The sequence below is a fragment of the Lactuca virosa genome, chromosome 1, assembly GCF_052849685.1.
Source record: "Lactuca virosa cultivar CGN04683 chromosome 1, Lactuca_virosa_CGN04683_v6, whole genome shotgun sequence".
Classification (NCBI taxonomy): domain Eukaryota; kingdom Viridiplantae; phylum Streptophyta; class Magnoliopsida; order Asterales; family Asteraceae; genus Lactuca; species Lactuca virosa.
The window spans coordinates 137,549,945-137,572,628 of record NC_136426.1 but is presented as its reverse complement, the minus strand read 5'-3'; the positions used below and the strand labels follow the sequence as shown (position 1 = coordinate 137,572,628).

General features: G+C 41.5%; 1 protein-coding gene across 1 annotated transcript; it reads right to left on the bottom strand.

Moving 5' to 3' along the window:
* Positions 1-132: 132 nt before the first annotated feature.
* LOC145158672 (putative F-box protein PP2-B12) lies at positions 133-5,107 on the bottom strand. Its single transcript, XM_079077535.1, has 3 exons — positions 4,623-5,107; positions 1,093-1,211; positions 133-954 (listed from the first exon to the last, which is right to left on the bottom strand). Exons 1-3 carry the CDS (start codon positions 4,929-4,931, stop codon positions 510-512), a joined length of 873 nt encoding a protein of 290 aa, XP_078933661.1. The 5' UTR covers positions 4,932-5,107; the 3' UTR covers positions 133-509.
* Positions 5,108-22,684: the final 17,577 nt, after the last annotated feature.

Genomic DNA, 22,684 nt, shown 5'->3' with positions numbered 1-22,684 from the left:
AATATCCGTGGATTCTGTTTGTTCTCGATGCTTTCAGAAAACAAGGATATAGGCATATTAGAATACCATCAATCGCACCCATTATGATTTCTATATGGATTTTCAAACTAAATGTATAACCCTTAAAAAATCTCAATCTAGAATGAAAACACAAAAATCATCATTATGTATCTCTCTGTGTTTGAAAAAAGAGGGAAAAACAAACACAGACATACGTCTTTTTATGTTCTAAAGAAAAATACATTTTGATGGAAAACCAAACATAGACATGTCTTTTCTGCCATTAGTAAGTATTACAAGAGGGATTTTCCTTTAGTGCAATTCATTTCCTTCAAAACCCCATTAAGAATTTTAAAAGCTGGATTGCATCTACAGGTATGAGTCATTAGATATAGATAGCTTGCTCCTTTTTTTCATCCAACTCTTTCTAACCTCAACCCAATCTGGGATTTCCTTTTTGCAGCCATTTCAAATGACCAAAATACCCTCAATGAATCACATAATTTTCTTTAATCCAAATGACGAATATCAATACCTTCAACAATGAGCCCAGCTTTCCAATGAAGCTCACGTGTCTCCATAAAACAAAATTCCACTTCATCATCAATCTCATTCTCACCATTATAAAATCTCCCCAATTCAATCTCCATCCACCCATCCACCCGCCTTTGTGGGCCCCCACCCATCACCTCCCCATCTCTAGACCCATCCTGCAAACCACCACCTGTCCTTGGTGGTTTCAAGTAAACAGTGGTTGCCACGTCATCATCTCTTCCAATTCCACCAACATGTCTCACAAATGTCTTCCCCGTGAAGTCAAGCCCATGTGACACCTGTCCAATTTTATACACAAGGTATGCTGCATAACTAGTCGCTGATGTCAGCATTTTTGTTCTAAACTTTCCCTTTATTTCAAGCCAACACACAGCTAAAAGCTCCGCTACCTTTGAAAACCTGCAAATTCCTTACAAAAATCAGTAAAGATTTCTGTTGTATTGTTTTTTTTTTTGGGTTAATGTTATAAATTGGTAATAACCTTGATGAAAGAAAGAAAAGTCAAAGTCAAAGTCAATGGAGAGAGAAAGGAGGGACCTTGATTCAGGTAAAGATCTCCATCTCCAGAAAACTAAAGTTTCTTGCCATGCAATTGAAAGTGCCTGTGCTCCTAGCATAAAACATTTTTTTCCATTCTTTTTATTAAGGTAGAAGCTCTGTATCCAATCATATTATAAAATCCGGATTAGAAATAGAAACATTACGTTATGTAGATATCACACAAGAGCCACAATATTCATCATAATACAAATTTAAAAAGAAGGTGTCTTTCTCCCTTGTTAGATGTAAGAAAAATAGGCTATAATACTAAGGCGTCTTCATTCCTTCCACATCTCTTTGCACAATGAAATTATTGAAGCTCAGAATAGGGTCTTCTTCACCTTCTGCTTCTTGTAGGAATTATAGACGACTCTTTTACTTGCACATTCATTATCTATCTACATGCTATACCTATCATGACAAAAAACAAAAAATCTAAAACAATTAACTTGATTCTAAGTCTATGATTCATGACAAAGTTTTAGTTGTGTTCTTGTTTTGCCTATCTGCTCAGAAACAAACTGCTTATTAGCAATGAAGGACGAAATGCTTAACTATTATGTTGTATTTTCTTGTGTAGCTTTACTTTCTAGACTATTGGATAGTTATGCCCACATGTTCCTATTAGCAGATTATAAAAACCCTCATAGGGGTGTTAGAATGTGAATTTTCTTGTTATATTTATATTTTTTATTTTATGACATCACCCACGTATCTCATGGAATCTTGGGGAATTCTATATGTAAAAGAATGATAGGAGAGCCTGAGGTATTATGAATGATATTACCAATTTTCCTCCTTATGCTCTCTTTAATTCCATTTTCTTCTTTTTTGTCTCTCAATCAATTTTCCTGCTGAACATCCCCATTCAGAGAAGGATTTGACCATAAAATTCCTTTAAAAGTATCAAACAATACAAAAGGATGCAAATGAGCAAATGACCATTGAATTGTTGAAACAAGGGATGATAAGACATAGTAATAGCTCTTTTGCCTTGCATGTTATGCATTTTTGCTTATATAAGTCCTAAAGAGGCTACTAATCTACTATATCCGATACTAGGGATGAAAGTGGGTCCAAATCCGACCCAGATAGACCAGGACCTGGAAAACCAGGGAACCGGTTAACAGGATTTTGTAGGACCGGTATATAGGAACCGTTCCAGTTCCGGTTCGGTTCCGGGTAAAGTGGGTCTAGAACCGGAAAACCCCAGAAACATCAAAATGGGTCGGTGGAACCGGGAAAACCGGATTTTTTTGGTAATTACTTAGTCAGTTGAACTTTGAAATTTTTTAGCTTTGATATCCTGACTTCGAGGGGACTGGACTGTAAGTCATTAAATATTAAACCAAAAATGACAATTATTGTCTAAAATCATGTACAAACTCTAAACTACATGTCATTTAGAAAGAAAAGCTTATGTTATAAACTCTCGTCTATCTCACTTTCACCTTAGTCTCACGACGTGATATTTACCTATTTTGTTATGAACTTATGATATTTGTCATATGTATATAAATATATAATAGTGTATTGAAGTAGTTTACATTTTGGACATGTATATTTTTTATAGATATTTGTGTATTGTGTAATGAACTTATGATATTTGTCACACGTATAATTTCACCAAAATTAGTTGTTTTACAATTAACACTACCCAGGTACTCCCTAGACCCTAGTTTTACAACATTGCTTAACAATTACCGTTACCTAAAAACTTGAAGTGGTTAAAGGGGTTCTTAGGTTTAACCGGTTATTACAGAAGATTCATCAAGGACTATGACAAAATAGCCAAACCATTGAATCGACTCCTCAAAAAAGGCACTTTTCATTGGCATGAGGCAACTACCTTTAGCATTCACCAAGTTGAAGCAGCAAACAATAATACAATCTATTGTACTCACATTGCTTGATTTTCATGTGACATTTGTAGTCGAAATAATTGCATCATGGAATGAAATAGGGGCCCTATTGATGCAAAAAACACCACCCTATTGACTTTTTTCCAACAAAGCCTTATGCCCTACCTCCGAAACACATGGCCATGTGCCCATGTCTACTTATGAAAAGGAGCTCTTAGCAATCAACAAGGCATTGAGAAAGTGGCATCATTTGATAGCACTTTGTGATTAAGACCGCCCAACAGAGTTTGAAGCACCTTCAGGACAACAGTATGCAAGAAAGGGATTGAAAACAATGTGACAGATGCTTTGTCAAGGCCTAATCATGGCAAACTTCTACAAATGGTCATGTCTAACCTTCATTCAACTTATGGATTGGGTAATGTAAACAAACTACATGGTTTCCCAAAATCATCAACTTTAGACACAAAAACTATTTGTCAAAAAAATTTGGTGAGAATGAATGGTGATACATGGTGTCGTCGGGTCTGGGTAAACCGGGTTTAAGAACCAGAACCGGCTTTAGAGGCCAGAACCGGTTTCTGTGAAAAAATTAAAACATGCATATCTCATTTGTTTAAAATCAGATTGACATGAGGTTTTTTCCAGCATTTAGTTTAAAGTTTTTACATGATTTTAGACTATAATTTTGTAATTTTTGGTTACATATTCAACGACTTACAGTTTCCCAAAGTCGGGATAGCAAAGCTAGAAATTTTCAGCTCTTCAGCTATTTATTTTTCTATTTTGTATTCAGTGAAAAATTTAAAACATGTATATCTAATTCCTTTAAAGTCGGATTGGCATGCGTTTTTTTCCAGAATATACTTTAGAATTTGTATATGATTTTAGACTATAATGTTGTCATTTTTGGTTTCATATTAAACGACTTACGGTCATCCGAAGTCGGATATCAAATTTGGAAAATTTTCAAAGTTCAAACTTGAAACTAATAAAAAAATGTTGAATTTGATAGTCTATTATTACTCCATTCCACAAATGAGATGTATTTTGACTTGCTATAAAATAAGGATATCAACCCACAAAGTAAGTACCAAAAAATTCCATTTTTTCTGGGTTTTTGGGTTTTCCCATTTTACCCGGTTCCACCCTATCCACTTTCACTTTTCCCGGTTTTCAGTTCTAGACCCATTTACCCACACCCGACCGGCCTTGTACCTGAAACGAAACCGGAACCGGTTCCTTATTCCTATATACTGGTCCGGTTTTCGGTTCCGGGTCCATCCGGGTCGGGTTTGGACCTACTTTCATCCAGACAGGTATTTGCATTGCATGTGTTCTCAGAAACCAAAAAAAATGGGTCAAGTGGCTGTCTTTAGGGGAAATTCTATACGGAACATAATGACTGGAGAGCCCAGATATCATGAATCAGAATGATTATGCTCTCCAGTCTCCTATCTCTATCTTTTTGTGCCTCTAAATCAATTTCTTGAAGGTTATTCTTTTTCTTAACTTTATTAATGATACAATCCCGTGCATCTGTAAGAATTGATACTATATGTATTGATTCTTATCAGTCACACAATGGAAAGGACTACTAAAAAAGTAAAATAGTAGAAAAGTTGGTGGGCAAGATAGATTTAAAAACATGAAGGAGGAACTTACCAAGTTGCCATCATCCAGAAGGATGGGAGAATCACAAAGACGGAAGTATAACTCTTTCTTGGATGAGTAAACCACCGGAGAAACCGATCGAGCAATGATGTCCAGGTAATCCGACGGCAAAAATTGCTCCCAAACGGCGTCAGAATTAGCGAAGCACTTGAAACCCCTAGAAATCGAAGACGCTCTACCCGCATCGCGAGGTGAGGTTTGTGATAAAATATACGCCACACAACCTTCTGAAAGAAGCGCAAAATTTGTGGGTTTCAAGGCAGTTGATACCCCTGAACCGCCTCCTCCTTCATTCTTCATACTGAAGGACTTTATCTTTTCTCTCTAAGACACAAACAAATACACACCTGTGAGCTTATCGAATGGGAGAGATCTGGGAGCTTTATTGAATAACGGGCCATAAGTTTTGCTGTGATTGGTGATGGCCACCGTCATGAATTTCTGGAGGTTTCTGCATCCTTCAGTATAGCAGCCGAAAAAGGGTATTGTAGTGTGAACCCGCATACAATTTTGAGAAAACTGTAAAAACAGTTTTTTTTTTTTTTTTTTTTTTTTTTTTTTAATGGAAATCTGAGAAAAATTATTTTGCAAAAATAATTGAGTAAATTATACTACTAGCTTTGTTCCCGATCTGTATTTTTAGTCTAATTTTTGATTTTTTAACACGTCCGGTGTGTGTGGTTTTAAAAAATTGCAATGATGGTCTTTGAGGTTTAAACTTCAATTGAGATTCACCGTTAAACACCCTTATGTTCCCTTCACGCAAAAATAAATTTGTCATTTCACTTTGGTTTTCTTTCAAAATGTTTGTTTTTTTTTTAAAATAAAATAACAATCTCCTTCCACACACCACTTCCTCCATTGTTTCTTCTATTATGTTCTTCCGAAAATTCAATTACACCGAAACAAAGCTCAAGAAAATGTTGACTTGCGAGTGCGGTTCACAAGTTGTAATATTCATTTTGTGGACCAATCTCAACCCAACTCGCAAATTTTGATGTTGTTCTTAGGTCATAGCAACATGTGGTTTTATTGAGTGGTTTGATCTCCCAATGTGTTGTAGGCACATGTTATTCCAGGGCCGCTAAAGATGAATTACATGTTGGAGAAGCCCTTTCAAGATGCTAAGAATTACAAAATCAAAATCCCTTTAAGAAGCCAAGAAATACAACATCATGTCAATGCTTCTTGTTTTGTAACTCCCATTTTCCGAGTAAGTCTTATTGCCAAGTTAATTACTTAAAGGTTTAAGGATTGGGAAATTGAAGCATGAACGTGACGTGTTTCATGGTGGTCGCGACGCGAAGGACGCGTGTCACGCACATCACATCTTAGTTAGCGGCCCAAACCCTAAATTTTGGCCTTTGAGCCATATTTAAGAGCTCTAACTTCTAGGCTATCCTCATTTGCTCAACCTTCATCCCCAGAAACCCTAAACCTCGAAACCTTAGCCTCTCTCATCCTATTTGGTGTTCTTAGTGCATTTTGGTGAAGCTTGAAGAAGAAGCAAGGAAGTTTTGGTACACCAAAGGCTAGATCCAAAGAATACAAGCTTATTGACCCAATCCTTGTGCTTTGTAAGTATTCAAGTTCTGAACTTTATGGTTGTTTATTGCTAGATCTAAGATTTTGAGCATAGTTGGTCCCTTTTGTCATGATTTCGATGGAGTTTGGACAACTCCAGGTGAAAAGGTTGTTTTGTGTTGTCTTCTAGACCCATTATGGTGAAAAAGGAGTGAGTTTCGTCTTTCATTTTGGACCATGCAAGGTTTCGAGCAATTTGGACTCATTTCGGATCTAGGTTTAGAGTTTGGCCTGCTAGAGTCATGGATCTGGATAAAGTTGGAAGCTTTATCCATTAAAACATCATTTATTGATTTCTAGAAAGTTAGAGGTTATGTCTTAAAGGATTTGACACTTAATGGAAGAAGTGCATCTGCCCAGAAAGCGTGGCGCGTCGGACCGTGGATGTAGCGGGACAAGTTTGGTGTCCTCGACTATTTTGTTTCCTTGTGGACGCGGCGTGTGTTAACCGTTGACTTTGACTTTGAATGTTAACTTTTTGACAAGTTTGACTTTTGGTCAAACTCTGGTGGATTTGAGTATTTGACCGAGGATTGGTCTCAAATTAGTGTTAGGTGGTTTGTGCTAGCTGTTTCGTTCGCAAATGTTATTTGTCACAACTAGCATTTTTGGCTAGGAAATTATGTCCTCATGTACTCAACTTTTATGTAACTTGTAATCTAAGTTGATGTTATGTATTAATGCTCATTCCAAAAACAACTGTTTGAACCAAAACTCACTCATGAAGTTCAAAATCCTCATTCAATATATCTCATATACTCAACTGTGGGTTTGAAACCCTAATTTCCCAGTTCAAACCTTACTGAACTAGAAATCATTTATTGGGCCTAATGGGCCAATAAACTCACAACTTGGTTATTTGGGCTCTAATTGGACCCACTTTCATGAAACTATAACCTTTTGGGTCATGATGGGCCTAAAATATCTCATTTCACTTTTATGGGCCTTATTGGACCTCTAATGACCCATTTCATTCTCATGGGCCTTTACGGGTCGTGGACAACTCTCTTGAACATTATTGGGCCGTAAACTCCCTTTCTTTATCGTTATTGGGCCGTAAACCCTCATATGGGCCCAATGGGCTGAAAACTTTTAATTTGGGCCACATAATTTCAAATCTAATCAAACATGGCCCAAACTCTTCTTTCTCTTTTCTTTCCCCCTCATTCTCGGATATATAACAAAAAAAAGAAAAACAATAGGATAATTAGGGTGTTGCCACCTCACTATTGTTTAGAGGTTAACCAAGCAACAAATCTCATGTTTCTAGGACTCTAAACCTTCATGTAATAACCTCATTTCAAATCACTCTCCTTCCCCTTCTTATTCTCGGCCAAGCCTCTCTTCACTCACCACTCTCCATTCAAACTTCCAATATTACAAAACTCCTCTCAAAGCCATCTAAAATTCTCTCATCTTCATCACCCAAAATTCGTGTGTGCTAGAGTGTAAATACAAGAATACTCCACCAAAAATCTACTCATTTGGTAAGCTACTCTCTAAGTTTGATGATTAACTTCATTTTATGATAATCTTCACTCCTTAACACATCATTTCGTGATCCATGCTCTTAGATCCATCTTAGGTTCGAGATCTACTCAAGAAAGCTTACTAGGGCCAAGATCTCTCCATTTTCTTCACCACAACCGAAATCATCAAACCAATGTGAGTTCATACCCCCTACTTTCGGTTTTTTACTATGTTTTGGGGGAGAATACAAGTTGTTTTGTGTAGATCTATGTGTATATGCATGATTTTGTGTGATTTTCATGATATAAGTGTGATTATGTGTTATAAACTTCATAAACTTGAAAATATGCTAAAATATGATGATAATTGTAGAACATAACACTTATTACAATTTATTATGCAAAGAAAAGGTTTAAAACATTTCAAAGTTGTTTAAAACTAAGAAAGTTGCATGAGAGGGCCAAAAATGACAAAATAATCAAAAGTGAGGTTATTATATATAACTCACGGTTTCAAGGGACCAAAAAGGATTTATTTTTGATAAATATGAATCTTTATGGTATTTGTGAGTTTAAAAGGGCTAAAAGTGTAAATTATCACAAATGGGCCTCATTCTGGGCTTTCACGGCTTTTGGGCCAAAAATGTAAATTTTCGATAAAAAGGGCTGAAAATGTAAATTTATTAAATCTTGGGCCAAAAAGATAAATTTGTTCATAATTGGGCCGAGAATGTGAATTTTACATAAAATTGAGGCCAAAAATGATATTTTTGACAAAAGTGGTTTAAAAATGTTATTTTTACTTAAAACTAGCCGTAAATGTAAACTTCTGGTTTTAAAGGACCTAAAGTGTCATTTTTACCACAAATGTGCCTAAATTGTAAATTTTCGATTTGAAGGACCAAAAATGTTTTTTTTACAAAAAGTGGGCCTGTTATGTCGTTTTGGTAAACAACTAAACTTAACAACCAACATAACAACAAACAGATCAATTACGTTATTTACATGCTTATTGGGCCTGAAATATAATTTACATGTTTAGTGGGCCTTAGTTGCCCTTTTACATGTTTATTGGGCTTGAAATATAATTTACATGTTTAGTGGGCCTTAGTTGTCCTTTTACATGTTTATTAGGCCTGAAATATAATTAACATGTTTAATGGGCCTTAGTTGTCATTTTACATGTTTATTGGGCCTGAAATATACCTTACATGTTTATTGGGCCTTCGTAGTCCATCGACATGCTTGTTGACTTCACACATTCACATACGCACTCGTTGGGCTTTGAAAACTAAATACTTACACGTAAACAATATAAACTGTGCAATTTCATATTCACGTAAATTTAGTTAAGGATCTTGTGAGACACTTCGTTTGACACCTATCGAGTGTACAACCGTAGCCTGTAGTTATAACCAGAGTCTCCTCGAGGGAGAGCGAGAGTTTGTGTATAGATCTATACGGGGGTGACACCCCACACCTGAGCTGTTCGCTATAGTTAGACTAGGCCAGTCTAGGGTGACAAACCTTACCATAAACACGTCGGCGTCCGAAAAACGTCATGACAAGTGGAATTTTCATTATCAAGTATGGTTATAACGACTCACTTAGAGGAATTAACATCATTATAAAATTTACGGAATACAACATCTGTTGATAACACGGGAATATACACGCATTAGTACTCAGTTTTAGGGTGTTGAAATCACAACGTCTTTTTTATTTAAAAAGACAACATCGGGTTGTCTGGAATCATTCACTTCATACACTCACAAACATTAACACACATGCATTAACACAGGACCTGACACAAACATTTCAAACCGTTTTTTTTTTAAATTAACTTGTATTCTCAGGAAATCGTTGAGCAGGTTGGTTAGCAAGAATACCTGGATATTTTGTTGTGTTTTGTTATCACCATATTTTGGATATTATGGCATTTAATACTGAAATACAATACCTGATGTAAACAATGACAATTGTAATATTACATGTGTGATGATGATGATGTTTTGTTTCAATTATATACACTGTGATGATACTACAAAAATGAAGTCACCCACGCCCCCGGACGTTTCCGCCGTCTGGTTCGGGGGTGTGACAGATTGGTATCAAAGCATTGTGTATAGTGAACTGACATATCTAATCATACAAGATATGCAACTATAAATACAATGGGACTAAACTACTCTGAACAAAATAATTTAAAATACATACCTATGTGTGCATTAATATAATAACACTAAAAGTCTCTGGAGGAAATTGAACACCGTGGTTAAACCCGGACAATTATGTGGTTGTATTGGGGATAAATAGAGCCTGATCAACTATATTTATTCAAAATACGACCAACATGTGTTTGGGAGTGATCATGGTGGGCAATGAATCTAGAAGCTTACGAACCTTGTATCCAAAAAGCTGTAAGGAACTCAAACATAAACAATTAAAATATTATAGGAGTATTGGGAATGCTATCTACATACACTCTTCTCACCCCTCCGTTTCTCGCGTAGTCATCATGGAAGAATTTCAACAGGGTGTCCTTTACTATCAGGCCCTGGTGGCCAATGGGTTGATCGAAGGAGAACTTGGTATGAATCAAGGGGCAAATCCAGGTTTAGGACCTGAGGAGTATGTGGAGACAGACTATGAGTACGAGAAATCCGATGAGGAGATGGAAGAAGTAGGGGACATTGAGGAAGTCCCCAGCGAGCCTCGCCCTTCAGAGATGATACAGGACCATCCCACAGCACCAGAGGATTCCGCCGATTGGACACACTCCTTGGAGGAGGAGGTTGCCATCCTCAGACAACAACTTTTAGCAGCAAAAGCCCGAGCGGTGTGAGCAGAGCATAAGAGAGACGAGATCACAAAGGAAATGAGTGAGATGACTGACCTCGTGGCGTGACATTTTGGCATTTGATTACCCCACCCGACCCTTCTCGCCGCGGTTAGGCTCAGTTTCATCTACTACCACTACTGTTACGATTTCCTTTTATGTACGACTCTATGTACTACCGACTTCATGATTAAGTGATTACACTACTCATGGAGTCGTTACGCTGTCGGATTTTATTTCCTTTATGTATTGTATGCCTTATAAAGGCAAATTTTCATGTACTAAAAATGATTATTACTAATGAAAGCGGTTATATATTTTATCGTGATGTTGTTATCTGCAATGTGTTCTATTATTTCCATTTCATGTTGATTGTATGCATTTATTTACACGCACAACCGAATCACCGAAACTGTTCTATATTTAAGGAATCTCGAAAAAAATGCGCTGAATACTCACCATCTTTCCGTGCCATGACAGAAGATGCCACGAAGATCTCCGCGTAGGAACAACAACACGACACCACCACCACTGCCTCCACCGGAGGTAAACTCGGCTGCGTTCCAAGCAGCAGTGTCAGCTGCGGTCACAACAGCACTGGCTCACATTCACAACGGGAAAAACGGTGGAGGTAGCGGGCAAGGAGCTGGAAGTTCAAACCAGGGGATGAACCAAGGACATACAAAGGTCTGTACCTACAAAGATTTCACGAATGCCAAGCCTCGAACCTTCAACGGAACGGGAGGCGTGATAACCCTAAAGCGGTGGATAGAAAAATTTGAATCAGTATTCGAGATCTGCGGATGCCCCGAAGAGTGCAAGGTGAAGTTTGCAGCTTGCACATTTGTCGATCAAGCGCTTTCCTGGTGGAATGGTCATGTGGAGGCCATGCCTCTCCCAGTGGCAAATGCTATGCCATGGGAGGAGCTTAAGGAAATGTTAATGGCGGAGTACTGTCCACGAGGAGAGATCCAAAAGATGGAGCAGGAACTGTGGAATCTCACAGTTCAGAACTCAGACATTGATGCTTACATCTCGAGATTTAGTGAGTTGTCACTCCTATGTCCAGACATGATCACGTCTGAAGGAAAGAAGATTGAAAGATTCATTTGGGGATTAACCTCTCCAATCCAATGAAATGTAATAGCAGCAAACCCTGAGACGTATGACAGTGCTAAAAGACTAGCCAAGAAGTTATACGACCATGGCAACAAGAAGGGTGCCAAAGCTGGGGAAACTGAAGTCAAGAAGGAGGGAAAAGATAACAAGAAAAACAAAGACAACAAACGGAAAGGGCGACAAAACCAAGAGTCATCGAAAAAGCAGCAAACTGTAGGAGTCCACGCTGCTACTGCTCAGGTTGCTTCAACACTACATGCTTCAACCTCAACTATGCAAACCACTACCAGGCAATACTCGGGAACCCTACCTAAGTGTAACAAATGAGGCTTTCACCACCATGGAGAGTGCAGAGAAATACAGTGCACTAATTGCAATCGTAAGGGCCATACCGCCCGATACTGTAGATATCAACCCCAACCGAACCAACAACCAAACAACAACAACAACAACAACAACAACAACAACAACAACAACAACCGCAACAACAATAACAACAACAATAATGCTGGGGCCAGTCACACTTGTTATGGATGTGGAGGAACTGGCCATTTCCGACGCAATTACCCCAAAGCCAACAATCAAGGAGCAGGAGGATCAGGGAGGGTCCTGACTTTGGGTCAAGGAGAGGCAGTCCAAGACCCGAAAGTTGTCACTGGTACGTTCCCACTTAACAACACTTACACATGCATTTTATTCGATAGTGGAGCTGAGCGGAGCTTCGTTAGTAACAAATTCAAACATTTACTAAACCAACAACCCCAGAAGCTAAGCGAAGCCTTCACGGTAGAGATGGCTAATGGGAAAACCGAAACAACCAAAGATGTTTATGTAGGGTGCACATTAACACTAAACAACCATTTATTTCAAATAGATTTGATGCCAGTAAATATTAGGAGTTTTGATGTGATAATCGGCATGGATTGGTTAAGCCCCCACCGTGCCGATATTATGTGCCACGAGAAGGCCGTTCGCCTTCACCTCCCCAATCACGAAACCCTAATAATCTATGGTGATAAAACTGGCACCAATCTTCGTCTTATCTCATGCATCAAGGTACAAAAGTGTCTGCACAAGAAAAACTATGCCTTCCTCGCTCATGTTGTGGATAAAGCCAAAGAAGAAGTAAACATTAACGACATCCCAGTGGCATGCGAATTCCCGGACGTATTTCCTGAAGATCTTTCGGGAATACCCCCAGAAAGACGGGTTGAATTCCGAATCGACCTAATATCGGGAGCCACATCAATTGCCAAATCACCCTACAGGTTAGCTCCCGCCGAAATGCAGGAGTTATCCAGTCAATTAAGCGAACTTCTGAACAAAGGATTCATCATGCCAAGCTTCTCACCCTGGGGAGCTCCGGTCTTGTTTGTCAAGAAGAAAGACAGATCTTTCAGAATGTGCATCGACTTTCGGGAGTTGAACAAACTCACTGTCAAAAATCGATATCCACTTCCTCGGATTGCCGATCTATTTGACCAGCTTCAAGGAGCTATTATTCTCCAAAATAGATCTAAGATCCGGTTATCATCAGCTCCGAGTCCGAGAAGAGGACATTCCAAAAACTGCTTTCCGAACTCGATACGGCCATTACGAATTCCTTGTGATGCCCTTCGGTCTAACAAATTCCCCCGCAGCATTTATGGACATCATGAATCGAGTCTGCCGTCCATTCCTCGATAATTTCGTTATCGTCTTCATTGATGATATTCTCATATACTCTCGAAGCAAGGAGGAGCACGGTTAGCATCTCCGTCAAATCTTGGAAACCCTAAGAGCTGAAAGGCTATATGCGAAACTCTCCAAATGCGAGTTCTGGATTCGCAGCGTAAACTTCTTGGGTCATGTAGTCAGTGAGGAGGGAATTCATGTGGATACTTCCAAGATCAAGGCCATTGAAGGCTGGGCGATTCCGAAAACACCAACAGAAATTCAACAATTCTTGGGTCTCGCAGGCTACTACCGAAGGTTTATTAAGAACTTCTCCAAGATAGCCAAACCCCTCACCACTCTGACACAAAAGGCGTACCCTTCAATTGGACGGTCAAGCAAGAAGCTGCCTTCCAAACCTTGAAGCGAGCCCTCTGTAGTGCTCCAGTGCTATCCTTACCAGAGGGAACCGAAGACTTCGTACTATACTATGGTGCTTCGAACCAAGGGTTAGGCTGTGTCCTCATGCAGCGTGGAAAGGTGATAGCTTACGCGTCCAGGCAATTGAAGACACATGAAGTGAATTACACCACCCACGATCTCGAGCTGGGAGCCGTGGTCTTCTCCCTAAAGATTTGGAGGCACTACCTCTACGGTTCGAAGTGCACCATCTTCACGGATCACAAAAGCCTCCAGCACATTCTAAATCAAAAGGAGCTGAACATGAGGCAGCGAAGGTGGGTCGAGCTGCTAAATGATTACGAATGCGAGATCAAGTACCACCCAGGCAAGGCTAACGTGGTAGCTGATGCACTAAGTAGGAAAGAATACTCAGGTCGTCGGGTGAAAGCATTATCAATAACCATCCACTCCTACCTAACCTCACAGATCAAGGGAGCTCAATCATAGGCATTGAAGCCGGGGAATGCCGCAAATGAAATGTTGCGTGGGATGGATAAAAACCTTGAAGTCAAGTATGACGGAGCTTACTACTTCATGAATAGAATCTTGGTCCCAAAATTTGGGGGATTAAGAGAAATAGTCATGAACGAAGCTCATAAGACGCGATATTCCGTCCATCTAGGTTTTGATAAAATATACCTGGACATCAAACAACATTATTGGTGGCCAAATATGAAGGCATAAATTGCCACTTACGTGGGCAAGTGTCTCACTTGTGCCAAGGTGAAAGCGGAGTATCAGAAGCCCGCGGGGTTGTTACAACAACAGTGATACCCGAGTGGAAATGGGAAAGGATTACCATGGATTTCATAACCAAATTACCTAAGACAGCGGACAGATTGGATGCTATCTGGGTGATTGTCGATAGGTTAACTAAATCCGCCCATTTCCTGCTAATCAAGGAATTGTACAAGATGGAAAGATTAACACGAATCTATATAAGAGAGATCGTGAGACTTCATGGGGTACCGATATCTATTATCTCGGATCGGGATAGTAGATTTACTTCACGATTCTGGCAGTCGCTCCAGAAGGCAATGGGAACACAACTAGACATGAGCACTGCGTACCACCCGCAAACCGATGGCCAAAGTGAGCGAACCATCCAAACACTTGAAGATATGCTCCAAGCCTGTGTGATCGATTTGGCAAATCATGGGATACCCAATTTCCCTTAATTGAGTTCTCGTACAATAACAACTATCACACGAGCATAAATGTTGCTCCTTTTGAGGATTTGTATGGTCACAAATGCAGATCGCCTCTTTGTTGGGCTGAGGTGGGTGACATCCAGCTGGCAAAAGGGCAATCACCAAACAGCACTCTCACGGGACCCGAGATCATTCGGGAAACGACGGAGAAAATAATCCAAATCAAGGCACGACTCCAAGCATCGCATGATCGACAAAAAAGCTATGCTGATAAAAGGCGAAAGCCTATTGAATTCCAAGTTGGAGATCGGGTGCTATTAAAGGTCTCTCCCTGGAAAGGGATGATCCGTTTTGGGAAACGAGGAAAACTAAATCCACGATACATCGGGCCATTCGAGATTTTTGCCTGGATTGGTCCGGTAGCCTATAAGTTGCAGCTACCTGCGGAGCTCAGCAACGTACACCCTATGTTCCACGTCTCGAACCTAAAAAAGTGCTTATCAGAAGAAACCCTAGTCATTCCCCTGGATGAGATCGAAGTAAATGAAAATCTCCTATTCGTTGAAGAGCCTGTTGAGATAATGGGCAGAGAAGTGAAGCGTATGAAACAGAGTCGCATTCCGATTGTGAAGGTTCGATGGAACGCTAAGCGTGGACCAGAATTCACATAGGAATGCGAAGACCAGATGAAGCAGAAGTACCCTCACTTATTCTCTCGTTCATAGTTCTATCTTTCAAAATAATTTCGGGACGAAATTCCATCTAACGGGGGGATGATGTCACAACTAGCATTTTTGGCTAGTAAATTATGCCCTCATGTACTCAACTTTTATGTAACTTGTAATCTAAGTTGATGTTATGTACTAATGCTCATTCCAAAAACAACTGTTTGAACCAAAACTCACTCGTGAAGTTCAAAATCCTCATTCAATATATCTCATATACTCAACTGTGGGTTTGAAACTCTAATTTCCCAGTTCAAACCCTACTGAACTAGAAATCATTTATTGGGCCTAATGGGCCAATAAACTCACAACTTGGTTATTTGGGCTCTAATTGGACCCACTTTCATGAAACTATAACCTTTTGGGCCATGATGGGCCTAAAATATCTCATTTCACTTTTATGGGCCTAATTGGACCTCAAATGACCCACTTCATTCTCATGGGCCTTTATGGGCCGTGAACAACTCTCTTGAACATTATTTGGCCGTAAACTCCCTTTCTTTATCATATTGGGCCGTAAACCCTCATATGGACCCAATAAGCCGAATACTTTCAATTTGGGCCACATAATTTCGAATATAATCAAACATGGCCCAAACTCTTCTTTCTCTTTTCTTTCCCCCTCATTCTCGGATATATAACAAAAAAAGACAATAGGATAATTAGGGTGTTGCCACCTCACTATTGTTTAGAGGTTAACCAAGCAACAAATCTCATGTTTCTAGGACTCTAAACCTTCATGTAATAACCTCATTTCAAATCACTCTCATTCCCCTTCTTATTCTCGGCCAAGCCTCTCTTCGCTCACCACTCTCCATTCAGACTTCCAACATTACAAAACTCCTCTCAAAGCCATCTAAAATTCTCTCATCTTCATCACCCAAAATTCGTGTGTGCTAGAGTATAAATCCAAGAATACTCTACCAAAAATCTACTCATTTGGTAAGCTACTCTCTAAGTTTGATGATTAACTTCATTTTATGATAATCTTCACTCCTTAACACATCATTTCGTGATCCATGCTCTTAGATCCATCTTAGGTTCGAGATTGTCACAACCCGAAAATTTCTATCTTGTAAGGTCAAACACATCAAATTAAGGTCGAACTTATAGGTTTCTAGACCGAGTATGCATAAGGGTTGCGTGTTAGGAAGCGAACCGCGTAAGAACCGAGAGCCTAGATCAACATTCGAGCCATAAAACCTCATCAAGTGAGGTTCACGGCCGCAAACTATGTTCACGGCCGTGAACCCACCTTAGGCCGTGAACTCTTAGTATATATATATGAGTTTGGTTCACTTTTCCTTCACTTCTTCTCCTCTTGGCCGCAATCCTCCCATTCTCTCTTAAGTATCATCAACCGTGAACCCTCCTTTCTCCTAAAATTGTAAGAAACACATCCCTTGCTTGTTGTTCATGTGAAACCCTCTTATTCCATCCGTGATTCAACACTCCTCTTCAAGATCTTCAAGAGTTCACGGCCGTGAACCCTTCATAGGGTCGTGAACCCTTCAAACTTGGTCGTGAACACTCATGTGTTCTTAGGCCGTGAACCCTCCTTAGGGCCGTGAACACCCTTTCAGCATCCTAACTTGCTTCTAGCACTCTCTTGGTGAGTTATTCTTGCATCCTTGGTTGTTTCCTAAACACCTTTGTAGTTATATTCACTAACTATATACATATATGTGTAATAATATGCTAATTAGGACTCATTTGTGTCTCGGGACATCGCTCGTGGAACCTATCTGTAACGCCCCGTTCCTGGTACGTATTAATTTATTAAAAGTATTTTATAAAGAGCTACTCGACGAGTAGTAGTCCTAACTCGTCGAGTAGATGCCAGGTTTGGAAGCGGGTTTTAAGTGATCTACTCGGCGAGTCCGCGCCTGGACTCGACGAGTAGGCCAGTCTGGATGAAACCCTAATCCTTAGGGTTTGTACCCTATTTAAACGTCCTTATAGCCCCCATCCCAGCCTCCAGCACCCCTAGAGCGTTCCCCCTCAAAACCCTAGCCTCCATAGGTGAGTTTGAGTGATTCCTTCTTGATTTTTGAGTGTTTTGGTGTATTCTTGGAAGTGTAGACGAGAAGGAAAGGGAGAAGGTGCAAAAGAGAAGAAGGAGATCCAGAAGCTAGCTTCCATTTGCTACTTCATCTGGTAATAAAGTCTCTACCTTGTCCATTTTCCTAATAGATCTTCATATATGCTTGTTTTGCCACTTTTGGGACATTTCAAGGTCCAAACTCAAGATTGGAGCCCCATTAGGGTAGTGAACTATAGATCTGGACATCATTGAGCTCCAGGAGCTCAAAGTAGATACCTTTATGTAAATATAGCCTTGTTCCAAACCCTAAGTGCTTAGTGTTGGATGATTTTGGTGTTTTAGCCCCCTTCTCGTGTGCATGCACGTGAAGTTGGAAACTTTACGTGCAAAACCAGCCCTAGAAGCCCAGATCTATGAATTGGATGCACTGAAATCGACTAGAATCGACTGTATAGTAATGACATGCAGGAGACTCGGCGAGTCCACGCCGTGACTCGGCGAGTCCACGCCGTGACTCGGCGAGTCCAAGGCAATCTTCTTGCCTCAAGAACAGACTCGACGAGTTGTTCATACAACTCGGCGAGTCACAGTCAGGACGTGTTCTTACGATGAAGGAGAACTCGATGAGTTGTTCATACAACTCGGCGAGTCGGATGAAGTTGGACTCGATGTTAGTATCGAAGAAGAACTCGTCGAGTCTTTGCCAAACTCGACGAGTAGAAGCGGGTAGAGGATTAGAAAGAGTGATAAGGACTCGGCGAGTTGGCGGCCCAACTCGGCGAGTCCGGTCAACTGAAAGTTGACTTTGACCAGGAAGTTGACTTTGACCAGGAAGTTGACTTTGACCAGGGGTAAAATAGTCATTTTACCCTGAGATTAGTTATCAGTATTTGATTTAGTGTTTATGGGATTTGTAGCCGGGGAGTTCCGGAGCAGCAGTCAGACAGTCTCAAATTTAGCACCTCAGCAGCCAGCGTTACGAGGTGAGTTTTCCTTCCAGTAGGAACGGGTCTACGACCACAATGCCGACCCGTTTAGTTAACAGTAGTTCCGGACTTCGGTCCGATGCAGTAATTCAGTGTGCTTGATGTCTTTGTGATTCCAGCATGTCTTTGTGTTATGTGTCCGGACTTCGGTCTGATGCAGTATGCAGTATATGTGTTTATGCTAGTAGTATGATTATGCCATGCTATGTTCAGTTAGTTCCGGATTTCGGTCCGATGCAGTTTCCGGACTTCGGTCCGATGCAGAGGGCAAGGCCCTGGTTAGTTCCGGACTTCGGTCCGATGCACTTTCCGGACTTCGGTCCGATGCAGAGGGCAAGGCCCTGGTTAGTTCCGGACTTCGGTCCGATGCAGTTTCCAGACTTCGGTCCGATGCAGAGGGCAAGGCCCTGGTTAGTTCCGAACTTCGGTCCGATGTAGTGGGCAAGGCCCAGTAGTTGCTTTATATGTTATTGTATGGTATGTGTAGTTTGGGGGAGCTCACTAAGTTTCGTGCTTACAGTTTCAGTTTTGGTTTCAGGTACTTCAGCTAGCAAAGGGAAGGGCTCGGGATGATGGCATGGCACACACCACAGTTTTAGCCTGGGAGTTAGACTCTGATATTTTGATATGATCTTGACACTAGTTTCGATTTGATAAATTTATTATGACATTTTGAGATACATGATTCATGGATTTATCTTTTAATATTTGATATTATGGTTTGGTAAAGTTTCCAAACAAAAATTTTTGGGTTGTATTTTCGGTGTGTTACAAGTTGGTATCAGAGCCTTGGTTTGGGGGATTCAGGCACACTCTCGGGTGTGACTGGACTCAAACTATGGAAATGGTAAAAAGATTTTCAAAAGAAAAATGTTTTCAAAGGAATTTTTGAAAAAGAAAACTTAAAAAGAAAAGAGTTTTTGAAAAAGAGAAAAAGGGTGTGGTGCATGCGATCAGCCGAGCTCAAGTAAGTACTCCCCAAATTACCCATACAAGTTTATGCTATGATTATTAGTTTCAGTTTCAGTAGAACAACATGCTAGAATAGGAGTAAGGATCTAGGAGGATGCCTTATGTGCCTGTTATATGTGTTTCAACTATATAAAAATTGCATGCTAGTATTGAGTAGACAGTAGTAGGATAACATGTTTAGGTTATGCCTAATAGTATGAGCTTAGCATTGTATGCTAGTACAGTTTCTTGTTAAAAGGATAGGATTGCTTGAGTAGTCTCCTGTATCTGAATGCTGCTTGCTTTGTGCTTTGTGGGACTCTGAGTGATTGGAGTTAGTCATTAGGTGAATACGTCATGTCACATGTGATCAGGGTTGAATAATCTCAGAGTGCTGAATTTGGCCCTATTGCGCAACTCTTGTTTGAGTCTAACCGTTGTAGGGACGAGTCTTCTACTGGAAGGATTATCTGAGCCTCGTCACATGTGATGGTATTCGGGTAATGGCTAATTGGCATTACAAGGAGGCCTTCAGCAGCTGAGGACTGGGTTGGGTGGAGTCAGAGATTTCCCTAGGGTAAGCCTAGGATGAGAGTAGCAGAGATCAGTAGCAGTAGAAGTGACTTGGTGGAGTCAAGGCAGTTCTTGAGGAAAGTACGGATAGATGTGGAAGGTAGTATGGGCCCGTACTACTGAAAGCAGAGGATCCGTACTTGAATCGAAGAAGGCTGAGATGAGGCCAGGAAACTTGTAGTAGTAGCGATCCCTCGAGATATATCAGTGTTTCTGATGTTTGTCATGATGTGTTTTCAGAATGGTGGTTTTACGCCCTAGGCCAGCAGTCGACAGTTCAGGAGCCGGCGAGGGATCAGGATCAGGCTCGGGGGCCGAGCATCTAGATGAGAAGACCAGGGAGTTCCTCTCTTTAGAGGTTACTCGCACCATACTTGACCAGACTCCTATGATCTTTGGTTCGATCAAGGAGGGTATTTTAGAGCTGATGGACGAGAGGTTGAGCACATTCCGTGCTGAGGTGGCGGCCATGATGGGGTCGCGCACACTCACCTTCAGGGAGTTCCGGGCTTGTGGAGCTCCAGACTACCATGGGGCACGGGATCCTATTGCGAGTACCAGGTGGTTGGCGGATGTCGCCAATGCGTTCCACACCAGCAGATGTCCCGAGGGGGACAAGGTCAGACTAGCATCCTATCTTCTGAAGGACAGGGCACGTGATTGGTGGGAGGAGATCGGGCATGTTATCGGAGATGACGCAGCTCTTGATGCGATGACTTGGGATGATTTTACTACCAGGTTCAGAGCCGAGTTTGCACCGGTTATTGAGGTGCAGCAGTTAGCTAGGGAGTTTCAGGATCTTACCCAGACTACAGAGACAGTGGCGGAGATTACCGCCAAGTTCAGGGAGAGGGCTCTTCTCGTTCCTCAGTACGCAGCTGATGAGGAAATGAATAAGGCCCGTTATCATTTGATGTTGCGGAATGATATCCGCCAGTTTGTGAGCCGGTCCAGCTGTAAAACGTTGGATGATATGATTGTGAGGGCTCGAGAGAGAGAGAGAGAGAGAGAGATAGATTTGGAGATGGAGAAGAAGAGGAAGCCAAAGGCGGCATCTGGTACAAGGAGTTCGGGAAAAAAGCCCAAGGTATCGGATCACAGACCTAGGGGACAGCAGAGCCACAGTCGGTATGGCAAGTGTGGGAGATTGCACGATGGGGCGTGCAAGGCAGGGAGTCCCGGATGCTACAAGTGCGGCCGGACCGAGCACATGAGCAAAGATTATACAGCTACTACCACTACTACCACATCATCTGATCTGATTTGCTTCCATTGCAATCAGAGGGGACATAAAAAGTCCCAATGTCCGAGTTTGGCAGCAGCAGGGAAGGTGGCGGCACCAACCCCTGCTACATTGAGGATTACAGACGGCTGTCAGGGCCGGGGTGAGGCGCCAGTGGCGAAGAGTAGAGCTTTCCAGATGACAACAGAGGAGGCGCGAGCGACTCCTGATGTAGTGACGGGTACGTAAATTCCTCTTGTCTCTTTATTGATATTGATTGTTTTCTCATGGTTATATGTTTTCATATAGGGTCGTTCTTAGTGAACGCCATTTCAGCTACAATATTGTTTGACTCGGTGGCTACCCGATCATTTGTTTCACTTGCGCTTAGCAAGAGGTTTAGCAGAGCTCCGGGGGAGCTGGATTGTCCACTTGAGGTTGAGATAGCGGATGACAGGACCGTCAGGGTCGCGAGAGTACATAGGGGGTGTTTGCTGCAGTTATTTGATGAGCCGTTTTCAGTGGACTTGGTTCCTATTCCCCTGCGAGGGAATAAGGTTATAGTGGGTATGGATTGGCTGAGCCCCAATGGGGCAGTGATTGATTGTGAGCTGCAGTTAGTGAAGGTTCACACTCCCAGTGGGGGAGAGCTAGTGATTCAGGGCGAGAGGCCACAACGCGGACCAATTCTTTGTTCAACAGCGAGAGCGAGGCGCTACGTTCAGCAGGGTTGTGCGGGGTACATCGCCTATGTTATGGATGCCCGGGAGAAGGGTAAGTCGACAGTTGACGATGTACCAGTAGTGCGAGAGTATCCGGACGTGTTCCCAGAGGACTTGCCTGGGATACCTCCGGAAAGACAGGTCGAGTTTCGGATTGACCTGGTTCCGGGTGCGGCTCCGATAGCCAAAGCACCGTATCGGTTGGCTCCTCCAGAGATGCAGGAGTTGTCTACGCAGCTGCAGGAGCTGCTAGACAATCATCAGGCCGAGTAGTTCACCATGGGGAGCCCCGATCCTGTTCGTGAGGAAGAAGGATGGGTCGCACCGTATGTGCATAGATTACTGGGAGCTAAACAAGGTAACAGTGAAGAACCGTTACCCACTCCCGAGGATAGACGATTTGTTTGACCAGCTTCAGGGAGCATCTTGGTTCTCCAAGATTGATCTACGGTCAGGATATCACCAGATGCGGGTCAGGGATGAGGATGTGCAGAAGACTGCTTTTAGGACCCGCTATGGTCATTATGAGTTTGTGGTGATGCCGTTCGGGCTC